The 22,836-nt window shown below is 39.8% G+C and overlaps 2 protein-coding genes across 6 annotated transcripts in view; one reads left to right on the top strand and one right to left on the bottom strand.

The window, feature by feature from the left end:
* The window catches only part of LOC106867520 (methylcrotonoyl-CoA carboxylase beta chain, mitochondrial), a 37,310-nt gene extending 17,225 nt beyond the window's left edge, over window positions 1-20,085 (bottom strand). For 2 of the 5 annotated variants that reach the window (XM_089344717.1, XM_089344718.1), the window contains exon 1: window positions 19,554-20,038. The gene's annotated coding sequence lies outside the window, so the exon portion shown is untranslated. Of the gene's footprint in view, window positions 1-16,547; window positions 16,687-19,553 lie in introns of those variants that run through there. The other 3 variants (XM_089344721.1, XM_089344719.1, XM_089344720.1) reach the window with 2 other exon arrangements.
* Window positions 508-17,049, top strand: LOC106867521 (fumarylacetoacetase-like). Its single transcript, XM_089344714.1, has 13 exons — window positions 508-685; window positions 7,605-7,715; window positions 8,888-9,009; window positions 9,367-9,416; window positions 9,947-10,037; window positions 10,553-10,650; window positions 11,209-11,364; window positions 12,544-12,674; window positions 13,517-13,592; window positions 14,033-14,079; window positions 15,063-15,164; window positions 15,531-15,648; window positions 16,567-17,049. The coding sequence occupies exons 1-13, from the start codon at window positions 539-541 to the stop codon at window positions 16,641-16,643; spliced, it is 1,326 nt and encodes a 441-aa protein (XP_089200840.1). The 5' UTR covers window positions 508-538; the 3' UTR covers window positions 16,644-17,049.
* Window positions 20,086-22,836: the final 2,751 nt, after the last annotated feature.

Raw genomic sequence — 22,836 nt, 5'->3', positions numbered from 1 at the left:
GAAAATATTAATTTTTCTGGAAGTTATGAGGAAGCAAAATCGGCGGAGCATATTTGTGTAGGTATGCCCCTACAAGATTTTTGCACACAATCGCTCAAACATGTTACACACACACACACACAGATTGTGCGCGAGCGGAACTTTAGCGAAAGTTTTGCTTTCGCCCAAATCCAACTTCGGTCCCTCCTTCCACTCGATCCCCCTCCCCTCATTGAAACGGGTATCTTCAAATTCTTATCACCACCCCCTCTCTCTTTATTTCTGTCTGTCTGTTTCTTTATCTGTCTCTCTATCTATATCTCTCTCTGTTTGTCCCTCACTGCATATCTTTGTCTATTTATCTCTCCCCTCCCCCCCTCTCTCTCTCTGTCTATCTCTTTATCTATCTGTCTTCCTATCTCTATATCTCTCCCACTGTCTGTCTCTCTCTCTCTCTGCTTATCTCTCTCTCTATCCCTTTATCCGTCTATCTCTCTCTCTCTATCACTTTCTCCTTTATCACTTCCCCCATCTCTCTCTCTCCTCCTCCTCTCAGTCTATGAGAAAAGCCATTTCGAATTTCCTCTCCCACCGGTTTGTCTCTACATTTAAACCTTTCCCCAAAATGTCTTTTATTCCCGTCGATGCCGAAAGCCATTTCCCGATCCAAAATCTACCTTATGGCGTTTTCTCAACAGAAGAAAATGTAAGTTTGTCTTGTTTTGCTTTCTTGTTCGGCCTTTCATCCTTTTGGGGTCAATTAGATAAAAATATCAAGGTCTATCATCGTAATTATAATAGCGTTGGATATTAGAGCATAACTACACTTTAGTGCCCCATCTCACAGTAATTGTTTCCTCTATAACTTTCTGGGTAATGCGTGTCTTTTAATGACATTTTGCATCTATATTTTTTCGAGTGTGTAGATTATGGTTATTTTCATATTTTACTTACTTCGGTCATTAGACTGCGGCCATACTGGGGCGCCGCCTCGAAGAGTTTTTAGTCGAGCGCGAATCACCTCCAGTCCATTTTTTGTTAAACCTGATACTTATTCTACCGGTCTATTTTGCCGAACCGCTAAGTTTCAGGGGTATAAATAAACCAACACCGGTTGTCAAGCACTGAGGTGGGGGGGGGGGAACAAAGACCTACACTCGTACGTATAAGTTTGTGTGTGTGTGTGTGTGTGCGTGCGTTGTCGACACGAGCTATAATAGAAGACTGTTGTCTGAGGTACCACGCAGTGGAACTGAACCCGGAATCATGTGGTTTGGAAACACACTTCTTACCACACTGTCACGCCAGATAAAAGTTCCGAAGAAAAGAATTATGGAGGAGTTTCGGATCTTCTCTTTTTTTCCCGCCGACTTTGCTATTAACAATTTCCATTAACTTCAGTATTTTTCGTTCCTGTTTTTTTTTTTGCCGGCCCCACTTAAATACAGAGGCCCCGATGCATCTTCGTAACGATACGTTTTTACAGTGCGCACTCGTTAGAGGGTTAGGGTTAGTTTTATTGTTGGTTAGGATTAGTTTTATTGTTGGTTAGGATTAGTTTTATTGTTGGTTAAGGTTACGTAGCTGCGTCGGGACCTCTTTATTTAAATAGGACCTTTTTTTTACCTTTCCAGATTTATATATTTGCAACATTTAGCATTAGGGCTCTATGGTTAACAATCTCACGTAGTTTGGGGTTCAATCCTGCTGCGTGGCATCTTTGGTAGACAGAAATTGTGTGGTCGCACAACGTGGGTGTGTTTACATCTATTTGTCTACAGCGAGAAACTTTCTCGGTGATAAAATACAGTAAATGGGTTTCCTACGGGTTCCAATATGTCTCAAGCATATTTTCAAATGGTAACAAGTTAATAAGTGGCGGTATGGAATATGCAGCCAGGCGGAATTCTGGTTTAAGCATGCTATAATTAACCCCTTATAACTTTGTTATTTTTTTGGAATTTTCAGAAAATGTTTGCATACGCGAAATCATACGACCATGCAAAAACGGAAACATAAAAAATTCTTTGTGTGTGATTTAAGGAGCATTTAGCTGTTATTTTTAGCACATCTCATGCCCACCTCGTTGTTTGTCAGTCTGACGTAAAGATGTTTTTTTTTAATATCTTTCTTCCCATAATGGTCCATTGCTGGGATTTAAGCCAAAACTTCGAACTGTCTGCATTTAAAAGTTTGTTTTTTTTTTAAATTCGAAATATTAAAAAAAAAATTTTAATTTCGAAATAGTAAAAAACTTTACCATATTTAGAATACAAATTCACAAAAACTTTTTAAAAATTCCAAAAAATAAAAAACGAAATCAGGGGTTATATGTCGAGAATTCTGCCTTCACCCCAACCATTTGCGATTTAAAAAAAAATCTTTTCTTTCTTTCTTTTTCATGGGATTCAACTTTTTCGACAATGGAGATTATGCTAAAATAATTAGCATTTGAAATTTCATTATTATTATTATTCGTTTTTCCCATTTTTTCCACGTAAAAAAAATAAATAAATAAACGAAGATTCCGTAAAAAATAGAAAGAAAATTTCTAAAATTTCGATTTTTTTTTTTACTAAAATTACCCCCGTCCTCACCTCCACGCCGATATTTCGAATGCTTTGAAACTCTTTGACGACTCATTTATTTGTAATTCTTCGAAGTGAGACAACACTTAACACGCAAAACGGGTCTGGGGACTCGCGCGCCCGCGCACCTTGACCCAAACACACACAAGGTGAAAACGAACTTGTTTCGAAGTTTGGCTCATTTGGATTCTGACCAATCAGAAAGCAGCATTCCTCACGCACCTCCAATCTTTCTCTCGGCCTCAAACGAAGCTCTCTTGTTTTTCGACTGCGTAGCTTTGAAAGAAGAATGGTACAGGTGCGCGCGCGCGAAGGTGCGTGTGTGTATTCTTGACTGCGGCCATGCTGGAGCACCGCCTTTAGTCGAACAAATCGACCCCAGGACTTATTCTTTGTAAGTCAAGTACATATCCTATCGTCCCCCCTTTTGCCGAACCGCTAAGTGACGGGGATGTAAACATACCAATATCGTTTTGTCAAGCGATGGTGGACAGACACACATATATGATGGGCTTCTTTCAGTTTCCGTTTACTAAATCCACTCACAAGGCATTGGTCGGCCCAAGACAATAGTAGAAGACACTTGCCCTAGGTGCCATGCAGTGGGACTGAACCCAGAACCATGTAGTTGGGAAGCAAGCTTCTTACCACACAGCCATATATGAGAGAGAGAGAGATAGTGATGTAGATAAACTGTTTGGCTTGAGAGATGTACCGGTGGCACGTAAAATGCCCCATCCGAACGTGGTCGATGCCAGTGCCCCCCCCCCCCAACTGGCTCCCGTGCCAGTGGAACATAAAATGCACCATCCGAATGTGGTCAATGCCAGTGCTCCCCCCCCCCAACTGGCTCCCGTGCCAGTGGCAAGTAAAATGCCCCATCCGAATGTGGTCAATGCCATTGTGTCCCCTCCGTCCCCCGGACTGGCTTTATATAAAGACTATTTGCCAAGTATGTCTGTATATATGTAAGTATATATACGTGTGTGTGTGTGTGTGTTAGAAAGAACGAAGCAGCCACCAAACATGTGTCACTTTAAAAGCATGGAATTTATAATCTGTTTTTGTATGTTTTTTATAAATATCAAATTTAGCCACGTTTATCTGTATCATTATACATACGACAGGCTTCCTTTTAGTTTCCAAGTCCACTGACAAGGCATCAGTCAGCCCACAGCTATAATAGGAAAGTAAGTGCTCACTCAAGGTGCCATGAAATGGGATTGAACTCCAAGCCATCTGGTCGGGAAGCAAGCATCTTACCACAAAGCCATACCTTACTTTCAAAACGTTGTTCTCTCTCTCACACACACACACGGATCAAGTTTCTTGCCAAACAAGCCTCCTCCCACCCCCACATACACCACCATCACCTCAATATTATTAATGTTATTTATTTATTTATTTGTCTGTCTGTCTCGCCTCCATCCTCGCCCTCCGCCCTTCCCCGTACCATCTTCCTTCATGCCACAGAAGTTACTAGAATACCTTTCTTAACAGTACACATTCAAGACCCGACCATTTCCTTTGTCTCTCCTCCTCCTCCTCCTCACTGCCATCTTCATCATTATCACCATCATCTTCCATTTCACCTTCTTCTTCTGTAAAAAAAACACATTCTTCCCATCACCCCCTCCCTACCCCTTCTGTCTGCTTCACTTTACTTCTCTCCCCCCTCTCTCAGACTCTTAAACCTTTCCTCCCCTTCCTTATCTCTCTCTCTCTCTCAACAATACTCCTTCCCCCTCTTTCTATTCTGTTTTCTAATTCCTCTTCTCTTTTAGATGCACACACGCACACAGAAAAAACACACTTAAGGAACACATACATACACACAGGCACAGACATACATACACGTGCATGCATACACACAAGAACACTCACACACATACATGAGAAAGAGAGAGAGAGAGAGGGAGAGACAGACAGACAGATAGATAGAGAGAGAGAGCCAAAGAGAGGAGAAGCTGTCTTGAAAACCTCTGTTGAAGAAGATCATCTAATGTACCCCCGGTGTATATATAATTTATGTTCCTAACACTAGCTGAATGATAACGAAGTTATTTTATTAAACTCTTTGTTATATTTAAAATCAATTGAAAGAAACAGAGTATCTCAACAGAAATAGGGTAACGAAAGGGTTAAGAAGAAAAATAATCAGCAGAAGACATGAGAGAAGGAGACCTCAATGTGGTCATTCTATATGCTAGAAATAATAGCCTAAATTTCCTTCTATCCACACCCTTCCAACTGCTTCTAATGTGCATCTGCCCAAATGTAGAATTGTGTTTAACCCTTTTGTTATCAACCCGGCTGAAACCACTTCTGGCTCTGTAGTACAAATGTCTTGTTTTCATAAGTTCTCAATTGAAATCTTCCACCAAACCTTAGTCACAATTTATGTTCCTAACACTAGATGAATGATAACGAAGTTATTTTACTAAATTCTTTGTTATTTTCAAAATTATTTGAAACAAAAAAGCAGCGTATTTCAGAAGAAATACCATAAGAAAAAGGTTAAACAGTTTTATAATCCTATTGTTTTATACCTGGCAATTTATCTGTCCCCTTTTTCGAGCCTCACACATAGCAAAGGAGGGTAGGAGCAAGGGAGTCTGTATGACAAAAGGGGCTGGTTTGGTTGTGAGTTAGTGTGTCACAGCTCAAATGGTTGACAGCTAAAAAGTCAGGCCGACTTGCCTCACATGATGGATGTCTAGCATGCATTAGATACATTTGCGCTCTCTGTGTGATGAGGGTGAGAGCTGACATCTAGTGGTGACCTGCTGGTGACCTGGGCTGGCTTCTATGTGGTCGTTCAACGTGTTAGAAATAGCAGTTAAATCTCTTTTTTTTCTTTGTTGGCTGTATATGTGAAGGCTTATTGTCGTTGGAAAAGAAAAAGGTATAATGGTTAATGTAATTAGAGACACTGTTAAGTAGATGGGATGGTCATGGCTGGAATGGAATTTAACACAGATACACACACACACACTCTTGGGGCCTCTTTCTGTTCTTTATTCTCAGTGGCCTAACACCACACACACACACACACACATATGCATACATACGCATATACATGCATATGTACATACACATACATACACATATAAATACATTCACACACAGACACACATGCACAAATACATACAGATACATATATATCCATGCACACATACATATATGTCCACACATTCATATATATACATATATACACATACATGCACACACACATATATACACACATATATACACACATACATACACGGCAAAGATAACCTTTCAGTTTTTGAATTTATTAACTTTTGTTTGTTGATAGCCTCAAAGCACAGATTGACACAACAGATGGGGGGAGGCGGAGGAGTTGTCAGTGCAGGGGGGATCTGTAGGGGTGGGTATGGTTGGAGTGTTTTTGACCTCCTTGACCTTGATTTGATGTGTTTTGGATTTTGTTTTTGTAAACAACTTTTGTGGAGAATAAATTGAAAACAAAATCTGTGAGCGTGTGGTTGTGTGGTTGTGTGTGTGTATATATATATATAGATATATATGTGTGTGTGTGTATATATATACATACATACACATATATGTGTATGTATGATTTTGTGGCTGCTATTGGATGATCTCACCAAAGTCTTTCTACCTTGGGTCTTCAAATATAATTGTTTGTTTACCTGTGTTGCACCTGAACCCCCACCCCACCCCCGCTCCCTGTTAGATTCTGGATTTACTCTTTGGAGCAGAAGTTCATTTTGACCTGGGTGGGTGTCAAGCAGTGAGAGGTGGGGGTGGTAGTGGTAGTGGTGGTAGTGGTAGTAATGGTAGTAGCAGTGGTGGTAGTGGTGGTGGTCATAGTAGTGGTAGTAGTAGCAGTCGTAGTGGTGGTGGTGGTGGTGATGATTGATGACATTGGTGGTGGTGGTGGTGGTAGTTGTAGTGGTTGTTGGGGAGCTGATGATGTTGGCAGTAGTAGTGGTGGCGGTAGTAATAGTAGTAGCAGTGGTGGTAGTTGTGGTGGTCATAGTAGCAGTAGTGGTGGTAGTAGTAGCAGTAGTGTTGGTGGTAGTGGTAGTAGTAGCAGTAGTGTTGGTGGTAGTGGTAGTAGTGGTAGTAGTAGCAGTCGTAGTGGTGGTGGTGGTAGTAATGGTGGTGGTGGCAGGATGATAATAGGATAATGTCTATCTCCCGTGTTTAGCTTTCAGTGGTTTTCTGATCAAGCTGTCTCGCTCCCACGTCTTTGCTTTATCATGTAAAGGAGGGGTAGTCATGGACGGGATGGCGCTGTTTCTTTAACCACCTGTATATCTCTGACCACCACAAACCACTCCCCCACCCCCCTGACAACATGCACACACATGCACATGCATCCAAATAGACGTATGCGTGCGTGGTTGTGCATATAGTTATTTTAATTTTGTCGTCAGGGACTTTGAAGTGCGAAGTTTCTTCCAGGTGCAAGTTTACTCAAACTATAACTGATTACAAAGATTAATAATAATAATAATAATAATAATAATAATAATAATAATAATAATAATAATAATAATAATAATAATAATGATGATGATAATAATAATTTCAAGGGCAGCAAGTTTACTGGAGGAGATAGTCCGTTATATTGAGCCCAGTGCTCAACCTTCAGCAGAATTTGAACTCATAAAGGCAGATGTTATGCTAATGGTTCTACCAGCTTGCCACCGTAAGAAGCTTGCTTCTCAACTACGTGGTTCCAGGTTCAGTCCCACTGCGTGGCACCTTGGCCAAGTGTCTTCCACTATAGCCTCGGGCCGACCAAAGCCTTGTGAGTGGATTTGGTAGATGGAAACTGAAAGAAGCCCATAGTGTGTGTGTGTGTGTGTGTGTGTGTGGAGATGCAATAGCCCAGGGGTTAGGGCAGCGGACTTGTGGTCGTAAGATTGCAGTTTCGATTCCCAGACCAGACAAATTTCACTCCCCACAAATTTCAGTCCTTGTGCCTATAACAGAAAGGATTATTATTATTATTGTTGTTATTGTTTTTTTTTGTACTCTTTGCAGCCTCGCCATAGAATTGGTGTTGCCATTGGTGACCAGATTCTGGACCTCAGCGTTGTCAAGCATCTCTTCACTGGACCAGAACTGAAGAATTCCCAGCATGTCTTTGAAACGGTAAAGTATACAGACGGCACCGTCCAACAGATTGTTCCACAACAAACTTAACCCCCTTCACCACATTTCCTCCTTGTTTATTTTACTTATCAAACTTTGCTCACGAGGCTCCAGCAGGGGCCAGGGGTCGGTGGCAAACCCTGCTGTACTCTTTCACCACAAACTTTCTCTCACTCTTTCTTCCTGTTTCTGTTGTACCTGTAATTCAAAGGGGCCAGCCTTGTCACACTGTGTCACGCTGAATATCCCCGAGAACTACGTTAAGGGTACACATGTCTGTGGAGTGCTCAGCCACTTGCAAGTTAAATTCACGAGCAGGCTGTTCCGTTGATCAAATCAACTGGAACCCTCATTCTCGTAAGCAACGGAGTGCCAGTTAGTTAATTATAACAGAATACACTTGTACAAACGAATGCAGGTATAAAAGGCTGGCTCTTCGGATCTATATTACCTTGAAAAATATAGAATAGTACCAATTGAGTTGTAATCAACTTAATCACTACCACTGCTTGAAATTGCAGGCCTTGTGCCAAAATTTGAAACTAGTATATCTATCTGTCTATAAATAATGTCATGGAGCCTGGTGCAGCCTTCTGGCTTGCCAGTCCTCAGTCAAATCGTCCAACCCATGCTAGCCTGGAAAGTGGACGTTAAACGATGATGATGATTTGAACCAACATAAGTTTGTCTTTGAAGTATTGAAATATATTGTGGAACAAGTAGAAGGATATATTTTTCAATGCATAAATGTTGACAGAACATCGTATATAGGATAAAATCCTTTTAGAGCAGGAAAATTTGTCAGCAACCAGCCATGACGATTGAACTCACACCCCTCTAGTATCCGGTTAGAGTGCTCTACCTTTAAGCTAAACTGCCGACCGACAAATTCTTCTGCAATTTTTAGAAGTTATAAAGTCATCCAGGAATGCTAGGTGTCATATACTCTCTCTTTTACTCATTTCAGTTATTTGATTGTGGCCATGCTGGAGCACCGCCTTTTAGTCGAGCAAATTGACCCCAGGACTTATTCCTTGGATGCCTAGTACTTATTCTATCGGTCTCTTTTGCCGAACCGCTAAGTTATGGTTGTAAACAAACATAGGTTTGTTTTTGAAGTTTTGTCTATATATTTGTCTCGTTCTGCAGCTTTCCTTGTTTTATGATTTCAGGAAACTCTAAACGCCTTCATGGGCATGACCCGTGCAGCATGGTGCGAAGCGAGAGCGACCCTGCAGAAAATGCTATCAGCGTCAGAAGCAACTTTAAAGGACGATGTGGGGCTCAGGCAGAAGTAAGTTTCACCTCTATAGCTTTACGTTTTTTTCAGCTAAAGAAACACACATCAGTTGCACAGTGCTCCCTCTGTTTTCACTGTCAAGTTGTCACTTGTGTGTGTGTGTTTGTCCCCCACCACTACTTAATAATCTGTGCTGGTGTATTTGCGACTCCGTGACTAAGCAGTTTGGTAAAAGAGTCTGATAGAATAAGTACCAGGCTTCAAAAAAAAAAACAGAAGTACTGGGGTCGATTTCTTTGGCTAAAATTCTTCAAGGCTGTGCCCCAGCATGGCCAAATAAAAGACGAAATTTGAAGAGATTCTTCTTAATTATTCCATAATGATTTGTTTTTGTTTTTTGTTGTTTTGCAGAGCCTTTGTTCCTCAGAATAAAGCGAAAATGCATCTTCCTGCCAGAATCGGTAACGGCGCTTTAACTGTTTCTTTGCTTCTCTGTTTGTCTGTCTGTGTGTCTTCCTTCCTACCACTGTCTTTCTTTCTTTCTTTCTTACTTTCTCTCTTTCTTTCTCCCTCTTTTTCTTTTTTTCTCTCTCTCTCTCTCTCTCTCCATCTTAGAGAGTTTTCAACTGGACTTTAAGAGCCAATATATATTCAGTGCCGATGTGTTTATGTTATTGAAAGAGACAAGGTGGTCGTGTCCACACTCAAAGACATCCCCTAGATGTCTCCCCTTTTATGTGACTTTCACATGGCACCAACACAGGTGCATTCTGCAAGTGGCACTGGCACAAGTGCTTATTACGTGGCACTAACTTCGGTGCTCTTTACATAACAGTGACACAAGCACTTTCATGTAGCACCAGCATGGGCGGTTTTCTTTTAGAAAATACATGGGTGGGTGGGTGATTGGGTGGGGCTGAGCTGCTTTAATTATTATCATCATCATCATTATAATCATTGTAATTATCATAATGCTCATTATGTTTTGCAGGTGACTATACTGACTTCTACTCATCTAAGAACCATGCCTACAATGTTGGATGCATGTTTAGGGGCCCTGAGAATGCCTTGATGCCAAACTGGTGAGTATTGAGTGCATCGTGTTCAGCAAGGTGCTATTGACTCTCAAAAGGATGAAATACAAAGTTAACCTCAGCAGAATTTGAACTCAGAACATAGCAATGAGCAAAATACTGCTAAGCATTTTGCCCAACGTGTTAACGATTCTGCTAACTTGTCACCTTACCAATAATAATAATAATAATAATAATAATAATAATAATAATAATAATAATAGCCCTTTCTACTATACGCACAAGGCCTGAAATTTTGGAGAAGGGATGAGTTGATTACATTGAACCCTAACCCGGTACGCAACTGGTACTTAATTTATCGACCCCCTGAAAAGATGAAAGGCAAAGGTCAACCTCGGTGGAATTTGAACTCGGAACATAGCAGCAGATGAAATACCGCTAAGCATTTCCACCGCTGGGCTAACGATTCTGCTAGCTTGCTGCCTTAATAATAATAATAATAATAATAATAATAATAATAATAATAATAATAATAAAGGTTTCTTTTGTCAATTATTTTACAGGACTTACCTACCTGTTGGTTACCATGGCAGAGCCTCATCAGTTATAATCTCTGGCACACCTGTGCGCAGACCAAATGGACAAACAAGAGCTGATGAAAGTAAGTATATTGTATTCACTTGTTGTTATTAAAAGCCCCAGGTCAGCCTTGATCCAACAGACCTGTGATCAAAGGCGCTTCAGTTTGCAGCCATCTTGTCTTTTATTCAGCCATAGTGTATCTAGGACTACGTTATCTAATGGCACATTAGAAATAAGGTAAAGGATGACTCATCCGAGAAAATAACATTCTTCTACTGCTATATATATATATATATATATAATTATGTGTATTTCTTACGTTTAAGATGATTCCCATGCTTTCCCTGATGAGAAGGTTACAATTTTAATATCAAAGATCCCTATGGATCACACAGGTTGTAATCCTTTGAAACATGTAGGAATAAAGTATGCAATTATAACATGCGTTTTCTCCATTCCTTAAATTCTTAAATATATATATATAGTTGAAATTTACAGGAAAAAGCAAAAGACAAAGAAACAGGTGTATAGATATTGAGAGAGAAGCAAAGCTACAAAGCATAATTACACCTTTTGTGAACCCTGAGAGTGACGGAGAGAGAGAGCTAAACTGTATACTTGTTTGTTTTGCTTCCAGGCAAACCCCCTGTTTTTGGCCCTTGCCGCCTCATGGACATTGAGCTCGAGATGGCTTTCTTCGTGGGAGGTGCGTCCAACAACCTTGGCACCAGCATCCCCATGGGGAAGGCAGAGGATCATATCTTTGGAATGGTTGTCATGAATGATTGGAGCGGTAAGTAGAAATGAGTCTTCATGGATGCTGCTGTATGTTGATGGTCGTACCTGTGTGGACTTCATTCGCTTTTTGATTTTTGTTGGAATTTGAGATTGGAGGAATTTGGGCAAAAAAAGAGTTCTTGGTGTATCCAGATTAAGTAAGGGAATCTCTTTGCATTTGTGTGTGGTTCCTGCAGTTGTTGAATGACCCCTTAGCATCTGAGATTTTGTTTATAATGTATGTATATTATACATATTTGCATCATATATCCACACGTATTATATATATACATGTATGTATATACCGGAGTAAGCACATGAAATGTGCAACAAAACTGTCCGATGAACGGGAACGTGAAACTCAGAGTAACGGTTTTTTTGTTATATTTCTCCTGCTTTTAAATAAAGTATATATGTATATATATATATATATATATATATATATATTTATGTGGAGAATGGAGCAACAAATACAAGAAGAAGCAATTCTGTTGGGCTAGTTAGCCATTGTTTTATTATGTGGAGGTTATGTATCCCCTGGTTGCTTGGATTCTTCAGACTACCCCTGGAGGATTGAGGCAAACCTATCATTTACTTATTCACATATATATATATATATATTTTTATATATATATATATATATACTTATTTATTTACTTGTTTCAGTCATTTGACTGCAGCCATGCTGGAGCACCACCTTTAGTCGAGCAAATCAACCCGAGAGCTTATTTTTTGTAAGCCTAGTACTTATTCTATTGGCCTCTTTTGCCGAACCACTAAGTTACGGGGACGTAAACACACCAGCATCGGTTGTCAAGCGATGGTGGGAGGACAAACCCAGACACACAAACACACACATACACATACATATACGATGGGCTTCTTCCAGTTTCCGTCTACCAAATCCACTCACAAGGCTTTGGTCGGCCACTTAGCTATGGGGACGTAAACACACCAACACCGGTTATCAAGTAGTGATGTTGGTGACACACACACAAGCACACATATATACATGACAGGCTTCTTTCAGTTTCCGTCTACCAAATCTATTCACAAGGTTTTGGTCAGCTCAAGGCTATAGTAGAAGACACTTGCCCAAGGTGCCACGCAGTGGGACTGAACCCTGAACCATGTGGTTGGGAGGCAGCCATGATTCATTTCTTTATTTGTTTTCTTTTCTTTGGGTTATTTACAGCTCGTGACATTCAAAAGTGGGAATATGTTCCTCTTGGACCGTTCCTTGCTAAAAGCATCGGCACCAGTATTTCTCCTTGGGTGGTCACTATGGAAGCCCTCAAACCTTTTGTCACAGACAATCTGCCTCAGGTAAGATATTGTTCCATTTTGTTAAATGAGTTTCTCTGCAAAGTACACACACACACACACACACACACACACACACGTGCAACTGTTAATCCAGACATTATCTTCTCTCCATCTGTTTTTTCTCATTCTGGTTAGAAATGTCTAAGACTTCTATTTTTTCTCAGCATCAGACTACTACACCTTTTCCTCTCCTGCCTCTGTCTTCTGTTTTCGACTTTTTGTATAATTTTAAACCATCTATAATAATAAATGCCAAAACGAATTTCTGTGTGTCAGTGTGTCACACTTTGAACCCCGCTCTCTCACTATTCAATAACACTTCTACTATTCCTCTTGCTGGGGTGAGAGTAATAGTAGGCATAGAGAAGGTGAAGGCTGTAGTATATTGACATTTGAAATGGTAATGGGGTCATTGTAATAGTATGAGCTGTAGTTGTGATAGAGGCGGAGGTGATGGTGGTGGTGGTGGTAGCTGAGGCAGTCAAGCATGACAGTGATAGTAAGTGATGGTGGTGGAGGGGAAGGCGTTGTTGATGGTGGTGGCGTCAGAAGTCTGAATGGTGTGTGTATGGCAGTTGCGGTGGCGATGGTGGTGGCGTTGGTGATGGTTGAAAACAATCAGTAGAAAGAGAGAGAGAGAGAGAGAAAGAAAGAGGTTAGATACAAAAAAAAAGAAACTGTACTGATTCCCCTGAATGGGAAGACAAAAAAATGTTTATTATGATGCTTTGCAATAAGTTCCAAGACATATTATATCAGCTCCATATCTTTAACTTATTAATGTATAACGAGCAAATGAACCAGCAGATGATTGTATAGACGTATAAATGCTATTTTGACAGGACCCACCAGCATTACCCCACCTCAGCCATCCAGACAACTATAACTTTGATATCAAGCTGGATGTGTCCATAAAAGGTAAGATGATCAACAATCATTCTCTCTCTCTCTCTCTTTCTCTCTCAGTGATCTTTATGGTGACTTGTGGTAATTTAGTTCCTGGGTCAGCCCTGGTCCTGCTGATTTATAGTTGAAGGTGTTCCTCCACCTACAATCATTGCTCTTTTCTGTGCACACACACTTGACTGCTTTATCTAACATATGTAAATGTATAGATATGTTTGTATCTATACAGTGGTTAGAGCGTCAGGTTCACAATCATGAAGTAGTGAGTTCAATTCCCAGACCGGGCTGTGTGTTGTGTTCTTGAGCAAGACACTTTATTTCACGTTGCTCCAGTTCACTCAGCTGTAGAAATGAGTTGTGACATCACTAACAGAGTATAGTTTTCTTTTTACCCTGGTATATGTATATTTATATATATAGATATATATATGTGCATTTATGTTATTTTTTAGTTCCTGATGTGTCAGAACCTGCCGTCGTATCTCGTTCCAACTTCAAGGTAAGTTCTCTTTTGGATTCAGTTTTTATAGTGTGTGTGTGAATGGGCATGTATATACATATCATCATCGTTTAACGTCCGCTTTCCATGCTGGCATGGGTTGGACGGTTTGACTGAGGGGTGGCAAGCCAGGAGGCTGCACCAGGCTCCAATCTGATCTGGCAAGGTTTCTACAGCTGGATGCCCTTCCTAATGTCAACCACTCTAGGAGTGCTTTTTATGTACCGCTGGCACGGGAGCCAGTCAGGTGGCACTGGCATCGACCATGCTTGAATGGTGCATTTATGTGTCACCGGCACAGGTGCCAGTAAGGCGGCACTGGCATTGACCACTCACAAATGGAGCTTTTTATGTGCCACCAGCATGGGAGCCAGTCAGGTGGCACTGGATCATAAAGAAAGAGAAAGAAAAACAAAAAAAAATACAATTCCTTAAAATTTGAAATAGGAAGAATTTGGATCAGGCGAACAGTAATGGTTGTGCCTATAATAATTGGTGCATTAGGAACAGTAAGCCAAGATGTAGATAAATGGTTGAAGGAGATTGGAATAGAATGCCTGGTAGAGTTCCTACAGAAAGTTTGTCTCTTAGGAACAGCAAGGATTATCAGGAGGGTTCTAAGCACTTGAAGACTGCTGAAAACTTTTGGATACTTAAGGTTATAGGTAGTAACCCACTATCTACAGAATTCCTGCCAAGAATAAGACCAAACCTGAGCCAAACCAAAATGATAATAATGATAATAATAAAGAAATGGGAAGAGTGTCCTGTTGAGCTGTTGCAAAAAGTTTTCCTCCCTGGCACAGCCAGAATCCTTACGGAAGTACCGAAGATAGTTGAAGAGAACTAATAACATGGTACCACAGGCTGCAGACACATGCAAGACATGAGGAATTTCAAAATAAACTTTGAGTTAAAAGAAAAATAATGCATGCACAAATCTGTTTTTATCTTCTTTCTCTCTCTTTCTCTCTTTCACACAGTACATGTATTGGACTATGAAACAGCAACTTGTTCATCACACCAGTAATGGCTGCAACGTGAATGCTGGAGATTTGATGGGTTCCGGAACAATCAGTGGGACGGTATATCGTCTTTTATATATATATAGTTAAATTTTTCTTACGAAACCACTATCAACATATATATATGTGTGTGCACATTTGATCAAGATGAAATTCATCCAAAATTAAAACATATTAAGATATCGAACATAGAAAAATATAGGATCAATAAATATATATATAGATATATGAATATATAGATATGAGTGTAGAAACATAGCAATAATATAGTAATAAAAGATAAAAATATAGATAAGAACATTTTAAAAACTGTTTAGACATCACAATTGAAACACTAAATTATATTACCCTTATTGCAAACCAAATCAAACACTACAATATATATATATATATATATAAAATGACCACCCCTCTCGAATATTTCAGACTGAGGATTCGTATGGCTCTCTGTTGGAACTAACATGGAAAGGCAGCAAGACTGTGGACGTAGGTGGTGGTCAAACCAGAAAGTTCCTCCAAGATGGAGATGAGGCTATCTTAACAGGTAAGAAGAAGTGGATGGAGGAGTGTCGGTGGGAGGTGCGTGGTGGTTTTACTACATTTGAGTGAACAAGTGCACACACACACACACATGTATATACACTGTCATCATCACCATCATCATCGTTGTTTAACATCCACTTTCCATGCTGGCATGGGTTGGACGGTTTGACTGAGGGCTGGAGAACCAGAAGGCTGCACCAGGCACCAATCTGATGTGGCAGAGTTCCTACAGCTGGATGCCCTTCCTAACATCAACCACTCTGAGAGTGGAGTGGGTGTTTTTACGTGCTACCAGTACAGGAGCCAGTCAGGTGGTACTGGCATCGACCATATTTGAATGGTGCTTTTTACATTCCACTGGTACGGGACCAGTCAGTCAGCACTGGCATCGACCACACTCGAATGGTGCTTTTTATATGCCACCAGCATGGGTGCCGATCAGGCGGTACTGTCATCGGCCACGACAATGACTTCACTTGACTCAGCAAGTCTTCACAAGTGCAGTTAATTGCCCAATGAGTGAAGGGTGCTCTTAAAGGGGCCGGTTATGCTGCACGGGCATAGGCCACGGTCACAGTCTCACTTGGCTTGCCGGGTCTTGTCAGTGAACATTAAAAACGTCTCACCCCTGCTAGGTCAGCACAAGTAATACTGGTCAACCTGTTAACCATGGTTTCGAAATGAGTGCCAAATAGGTGTCTGTTTCTCCTCAGCCAGAGTCTGCCAGCTAACAACTTGTAAAATTTGTCCCCACCCTACCTGCAAATTCTTTTGAGGTGACCAAAACACCATTTAAACAAACAAAATACATGAAATTATTCATAAATAAATATGAGAGTGACAGAACTATCCAAATACCATTACTTATGTTTACTTTTATATAAACGAAGCATAACTTACCTTTTCTTTCTATTTTCAGGTTATTGCGAAGGAAATGGCTACAAAATAGGTTTTGGAACCTGTCGTGGTACAGTTCTCCCAGCAAATCCTATCTAAACACTGACCCCTTACTTTTCTTCCATTCATTATTCTTTCCTTTTCTGAGGTGGGGGTCTTTTGGCTATTTTTTATCTTGAGTGTTTGTTTGCTTAATTGACTTCATTTTAATTAGTTTAGTTAATTGGCTTAGTTGAGACAATTGACACCTCTCATTTGCAGAACCTTCTTTATCATTCTGCTGTATTGTATTACGAGAAAGCGTGGAAGGGGGGAAAAAAGAAGACAATAATCATTGATGTGTTAAAGGCAAGGCATTACACACACACACACACACACACACTATAAAGACATGCATACTAAAATACATACATACTCATAGCCCTTTAGTATATGGACCAATCATATTTGGGCCCAAATTTTCAACCTGTTTTATGTTCAGACTGGCCAGATCCGGCCTCTCACACCTACCCTACAATGTCATTTTTAAAATAATCACATCATTGAAATCTCGAAGCTATGAAATAAATGCATGATTAACAGAAAACAATATGAATAAATAAGCATTACATTTGACAGAATAATTTGAATGCTAAATGGTTAAATGTATGTATATATATATATATATATGTGTGTGTGTGTGTATGTGTATAAACCCACACAATACACATATATATACATAATATATATTTATATAATATATATGTATATATATAACATATGTATATATATAACATATGTGTATATATATATATATATATATATATATATTTATATATATATATATGAGGAGCACTCCATCGGTTACTATGACGAGGGTCTCAGCTGATACGATCAACAGAACAGCTTGCTCATGAAATTAATGTGCAAGTGGCTGAGCACTCCACAGACACGTGTGCCCTTAACGTAGTTCTCGGGGAAATTCAGCGTGACACAGAATGTGAGAAGGCTGGCCCTTTTTGAATTACAGGTACTACTCATTTTTGCCAGCTGAGTGGACTGGAGCAACGTGAAATAAAGTGTCTTGCTCAAAGACACAACGCGTCGCAGGGAATTGAACTCACGACCTTACAATCGTCAGCTGAATGCCCTAACCACTAAGCCACGTGCCTTCATATGTGTATATATATATATGTTTTATGTGCACACATACACACACCTTCACTATGGCAGCTAAAAAATTTTTTTATGTCTTTTATACACAATTTCTGGTTTAAATAAACGTCCGAATAAAATTATATTTTGCATCAATTTCTCAAGTCTATATATATTACTCTTTTACTCTTTTACTCTTTTACTTGTTTCAGTCTTTTGACTGTGGCCATGCTGGAGCACCGCCTTTTAGTCGAGCAAATCGACCCCAGGACTTATTCTTTAGAAGCCTAGTACTTATTCTATCGATCTCTTTTGCCGAACCGCTAAGTTACGGGGACATAAACACACCAGCATCGGTTGTCAAGCGATGTTGGGGGGACAAACACACACATACAAACACACACACACACATACATATATATATATATATATATATAGACATATATATACATATATACGACGGGCTTCTTTCTGTTTCCGTCTACCAAATCCACTCACAAGGCTTTGGTCGGCCCGAGGCTATAGTAGAAGACACTTGCCCAAGATGCCGCGCAGTGGGACTGAACCCGGGACCATGTGGTTGGTAAGCTAGCTACTTACCACACAGCCACTCCTTATTTTTTTACTTGTGTATGAAACAGTCACCACTATATGTACTAGGGCCAATATGGTACCACTCTCAAAACAACCCAAACGCAGCATGATCATTGAATTACTATCAAAACACTATAAACCTCACAAATAGTGCATACGAACATGGTTTCCATGGAAATGTTCTGAGAGTCTGAGAAATTCCTGTGAATGGAATTGTTTTGAGTGGATAAAGTGTTGCTTACCAGTGAACCCAATTTTCGGTACAATCAGCTATAAGAACCAATGGCACCAAAAAACGGTTGAGACAATCAGAGATCAGTAAGTTGTAATGAGAATTAGGGGAGGTCTTTATTTCCATGTGATTCACATGTTACTTAACCCATGTCCGGGACCCTAACAGGGACTGCTATTCTGGGTTCGGAGTAGACTGGGGAACAGTAGTGGTTAAGAGGTGTTTCCAAACCCTGGAACCCCTGTACCAAGGCCCCACTACTAGATGCAGACACATGCCCCCCCAGTGCCCCAAACTCGAAATTCCATGGTCGGGATGTAACCTTCCTACCCACCCAACCACTCCTTTACTATTGCCATCAGCGTAAAACACCAGAACAGTTCTGCCGTTGCCAAACATAATCCCCTTTGCCATCTTCTATCGATGCTGATCTGAGATTCTTCAATTTGGTCGTTGGTTCATAAAACCGTGATGTCCCAGTAGGTCTTCCTTCAGTCGCCTCCCTTTAATAGTAAGTATTTACGCACACACATGCATGGATGTAGAGGTACACACACACACATGTGCACAAACAAACAAAAAGGAACACAGCGTGTGTAACGGAAAGAGTCAACAACTATTGAAAAGGTTGCAAGACACAACGAAAATTTTAGAAAAATAAAAAATAAATAAGTAGAAATTTTACCGGTGAGTCTGTTAAATTACAAGGCACCAAAAGAGAGAATGACTCTCCCCAGACACAACAGAATATGCTTCAACACACGAACTCACATAAAGAATCTTGCAAACCAAATCCCAAAACGAAATTTCTCTAAGAGTTGCTTCCCATCAGCTATTCTGCTTCTTTGGATTTCTCAGAAATGAGGACGAACTAAAAATCAGAAAACAAGCAAGGGCGTTCAGAGCGAACTTTGGAAAATGCATTGGACATTTCAAGGGGTTCGTCTGAGATTTCACAAAACAGCAATATTGAAATATTGAACAGCATAAGCAGTTCCAAATTCACAAGCATCCTTCAACATATCAGATACCATAAAACTCATCTTTACCTTTTCGTGTCTTATGCGTCAGTTACTTCACGTTGCTCGGGTCTCTTCGTCTGGCAGAAATGAATAGAACCTGCATTTCAAAAAGGACCAGCCTTGTCACATTCCGTGTCAAACTGAATCTCCATGAGAACTACATTAAGGGTACACGTGTGTCTGTGGAGTACTCGGTCACATACACGTTAACCCTTTCGTTACCCTATTTCTGTTGAGATGCTCTGTGTTTCTTTCAATTAATTTTAAATATAACAAAGAATTTAGTAAAATAACTTCGTTATCATTCAGCTAGTGTTAGGAACATAAATTGTGACCAAGGTTTGGTGGAAGATTTCAGTTGAGAACTTATGAAAACAAGACATTTGTACTCAGAGCCAGAGGGGGTTTCAGCCGGGTTGGCATCGAAAGGGTTAATACCACGAGCAGGCTGTTCCATTGCCCGGATCAAACTGGGACCCCGTCATGAAAACCAGCCGAGCCAGTATTTATGTAAGAGTTACTTCCCCTTACCAATTTACCGCTGACATAAGCGAGCTTTATGCGATTTGCGGTTTTCATATAAAGCAGTGATTCTGTTTCTCTTTTCTTTTCCTTGTTTCAGCCATTGAAGTGTGGCCATGCTGGGGCACCACCGTAAAGGCTTTAGTCGAATAAATCGACCCCGGGACTTGTTTTTCTAAATCTGGCACACATTGTATCAGTTTCTTGTGCCAAACCACTAATTTACGAGGACATAACCTAACCAACACCTGTCGTCAAGCAGTGGATGGTGGGTGGGTGGAACACATAGACATACACACACACACACACACATATATATATATATATACGACAGGCTTCCAGTCCGTTTCCAGGTACAGTTTCTGATGTCAGTAATGGTTTGTTATTTGACATGGAGATAAGGAATTCCAGTGGTGATGATGATGATGATGTGGTGGTGGTGGTGGTGACGGTGGTGTTGTGTTAATGGTGGTGGTGGTGGTGGTGGTGGCTGTATAACGGTCCACGTGAAGAAGGAAGATTGCATTGTCAGACACCAGCTAAAACTAAAAACAAATAGAAAAAAAAAAACCGATGTAAATTAATAGCAGAGAAACCTAATTAGTGAACCTGCTGCTGTGGTTGACTAATTACAGAAAATTAATTAGTAATCAGTGAATTAACAATACTAATTAGAAACCACACAACAACAATAGTAATGATAATAATAATAATAATAATAATAATAATATTAATAATAACAGAAACAATAAGAAGAGTGTGACTGTTATCAAATAAACAATATTTCAACATCTCGTGTGTCTTCCACAAGTTCAAAATAAACGAAGTAGACTGAGATGTTTATTTTGAACCTGTGGAAGACGCACGAGATGGCAAAATATTGTTCGTTCCATAACAGTCGCACTCTTCTTTATTGTTTCTTTACTTTCTGGAGGAGTAACATCAATCCTTTAAATAATAATAATAATAATAATAAGAGAGTATTGTAGTTCGCTTGAAGCATTGTGTATTATTTGTAAAGAATAAAAAGTTTAGAAAGGTACAACAATGCACTATAGAACAAAAAAATGGACTGTATACCTATTGTAACTTGGTTATTTATAGTCCGATGATATTTCGGAATTAGAATTCCTTCTTCAGAACTTATTTGCTGGAGTCTCTGCTATAAACTGTTTTCCAACGGTTTTCCTTTTTTTCTGAAGAAGGAATTCTAATTCCGAAATTTCATCGGACTATAGATAACTAAATTACAACAGGTATATAGTCCATTTTTTGTTCTATAGTGCATTGTTACACCTTTCTAAACTTTTTATTCTTTAATAATAATAATAATAATAATGATGATTGGTGTCATGTAAAATGCACCCATACCAGTATCACGTTAACGTGCCCATGGCAGTGCCACACACAAAGCACCCAGTGCCACTCTGTAAAGTGGTTGGCATTAGGAAGGGCATCCAACTGTGGAAACCATGCCAAAGCTGACAACTGAGGCCTGGTGCTGTTCTTTGACTTACCACACACACACACACACACACACACACGTCCTGTTGTGTATGTTCTCAAGGTGTTGAATGCCAGACATATATCAAAGAAAGACAGACACCAATATTGGTTTGTTACAACAAGCATCATTTCTTTTGAGATCAAAAAAAAAAAAAAGAAAATAAAAAAAAAAACTGAATCAGAAAAAAACAAAACAACCCCCACAAAAATCTCTCTCAGAGAATCTCTTTGACATTTTCTCAACAAGTTCCGATTCACTGAACCAAAGTGAAATCCAAGAAATATATTCTAGAATTTCTTCAATTCAATAATATACATTCTCAGACAAGACTCTTTAGAACACAATCTACCATTTTCTTCATTATTTTGACATTTTCTTAAAGATTCCGGCTGACATTTCTTGGAGAAAATTTCATTCCTGAAAAATTAGCTTTCATTTGGTGACGCCATTCCATCGCTTTGGTCTTGTTTTTTTATGCTTTGTGTAGTTGTTTTTGTGTTGTTGTTTGTTGTTATGCTTTAAATGTCTTTCTCTAATGTGTTCGTTAATGTTTTTAATTATTGGTTTATGGCAGAGATATTTGCAGGAATTTTCATGGGATTTTCATTAGATATATACAAACATACACATACACACACATATATTCATACACACACACATGCATATACACACACATACATATACACACATACATACATGCATGTAAACATACATACATGTACATATATAAATACAGAAGTACAAACACCTATATACATACATACATACATACATACATACAGACTGTACGTAGTAGTAGTAGTTGTTGTTTGGGTGGGGTGGGGGGTGTCATTCGCTGTAACAGGGCATCACTGCATCCACCATTTAATGGTGATTCCCTACTATTCTTGGCGGATGACACCTGGCGGATGACACCTGGTGGAAGACACCTGGTGGATGATACCTGGCGGCTGATACCTGGCGGATGACACCTGGCAGATGACACCTGGTGGATGACACCTGCCAACCCATGGGTCTGCTTGGGTTGTTGGTGCTGTTGAGGATTTTGCAAGGTCAGAGTGGAGATCCTATCTCAACTTCTTTTCGATGCCTTTTACGATTTGGAGAGAAATTGTTGGGTCTCTTCTATAACAAGCTGGTCCCCACACAAGGCAAAGATTTTGGGATGTTCTTCATCCCAAACTATCCAGAATTCCTTTGGAAAAAGAAGAAAGTATTAAAGGATTATAACGAGATATTTAAATGGAAACAGAAAACTGAAGGCTCTGGCTTTCAGAAATT

The sequence above is a fragment of the Octopus bimaculoides genome, chromosome 28 (assembly GCF_046866305.1).
Source record: "Octopus bimaculoides isolate indiv1 chromosome 28, ASM4686630v1, whole genome shotgun sequence".
Taxonomy (NCBI): domain Eukaryota; kingdom Metazoa; phylum Mollusca; class Cephalopoda; order Octopoda; family Octopodidae; genus Octopus; species Octopus bimaculoides.
The sequence above is the reverse complement of the archived record's forward strand: the minus strand, read 5'-3'. Positions and strand labels throughout refer to the sequence as shown.

Excerpts from the sequence above, each read along its gene's own strand:
- LOC106867521 (XM_089344714.1), top strand. The coding sequence starts at position 539 with ATGAGAAAAGCCATTTCGAATTTCCTCTCCCACCGGTTTGTCTCTACA. Across the intron at positions 13,593-14,032 it reads GCTGGATGTGTCCATAAAAG|TTCCTGATGTGTCAGAACCT; the intron begins GTAAGATGATCA and ends GTTATTTTTTAG. Across the intron at positions 15,165-15,530 it reads CCGGAACAATCAGTGGGACG|ACTGAGGATTCGTATGGCTC; the intron begins GTATATCGTCTT and ends CGAATATTTCAG.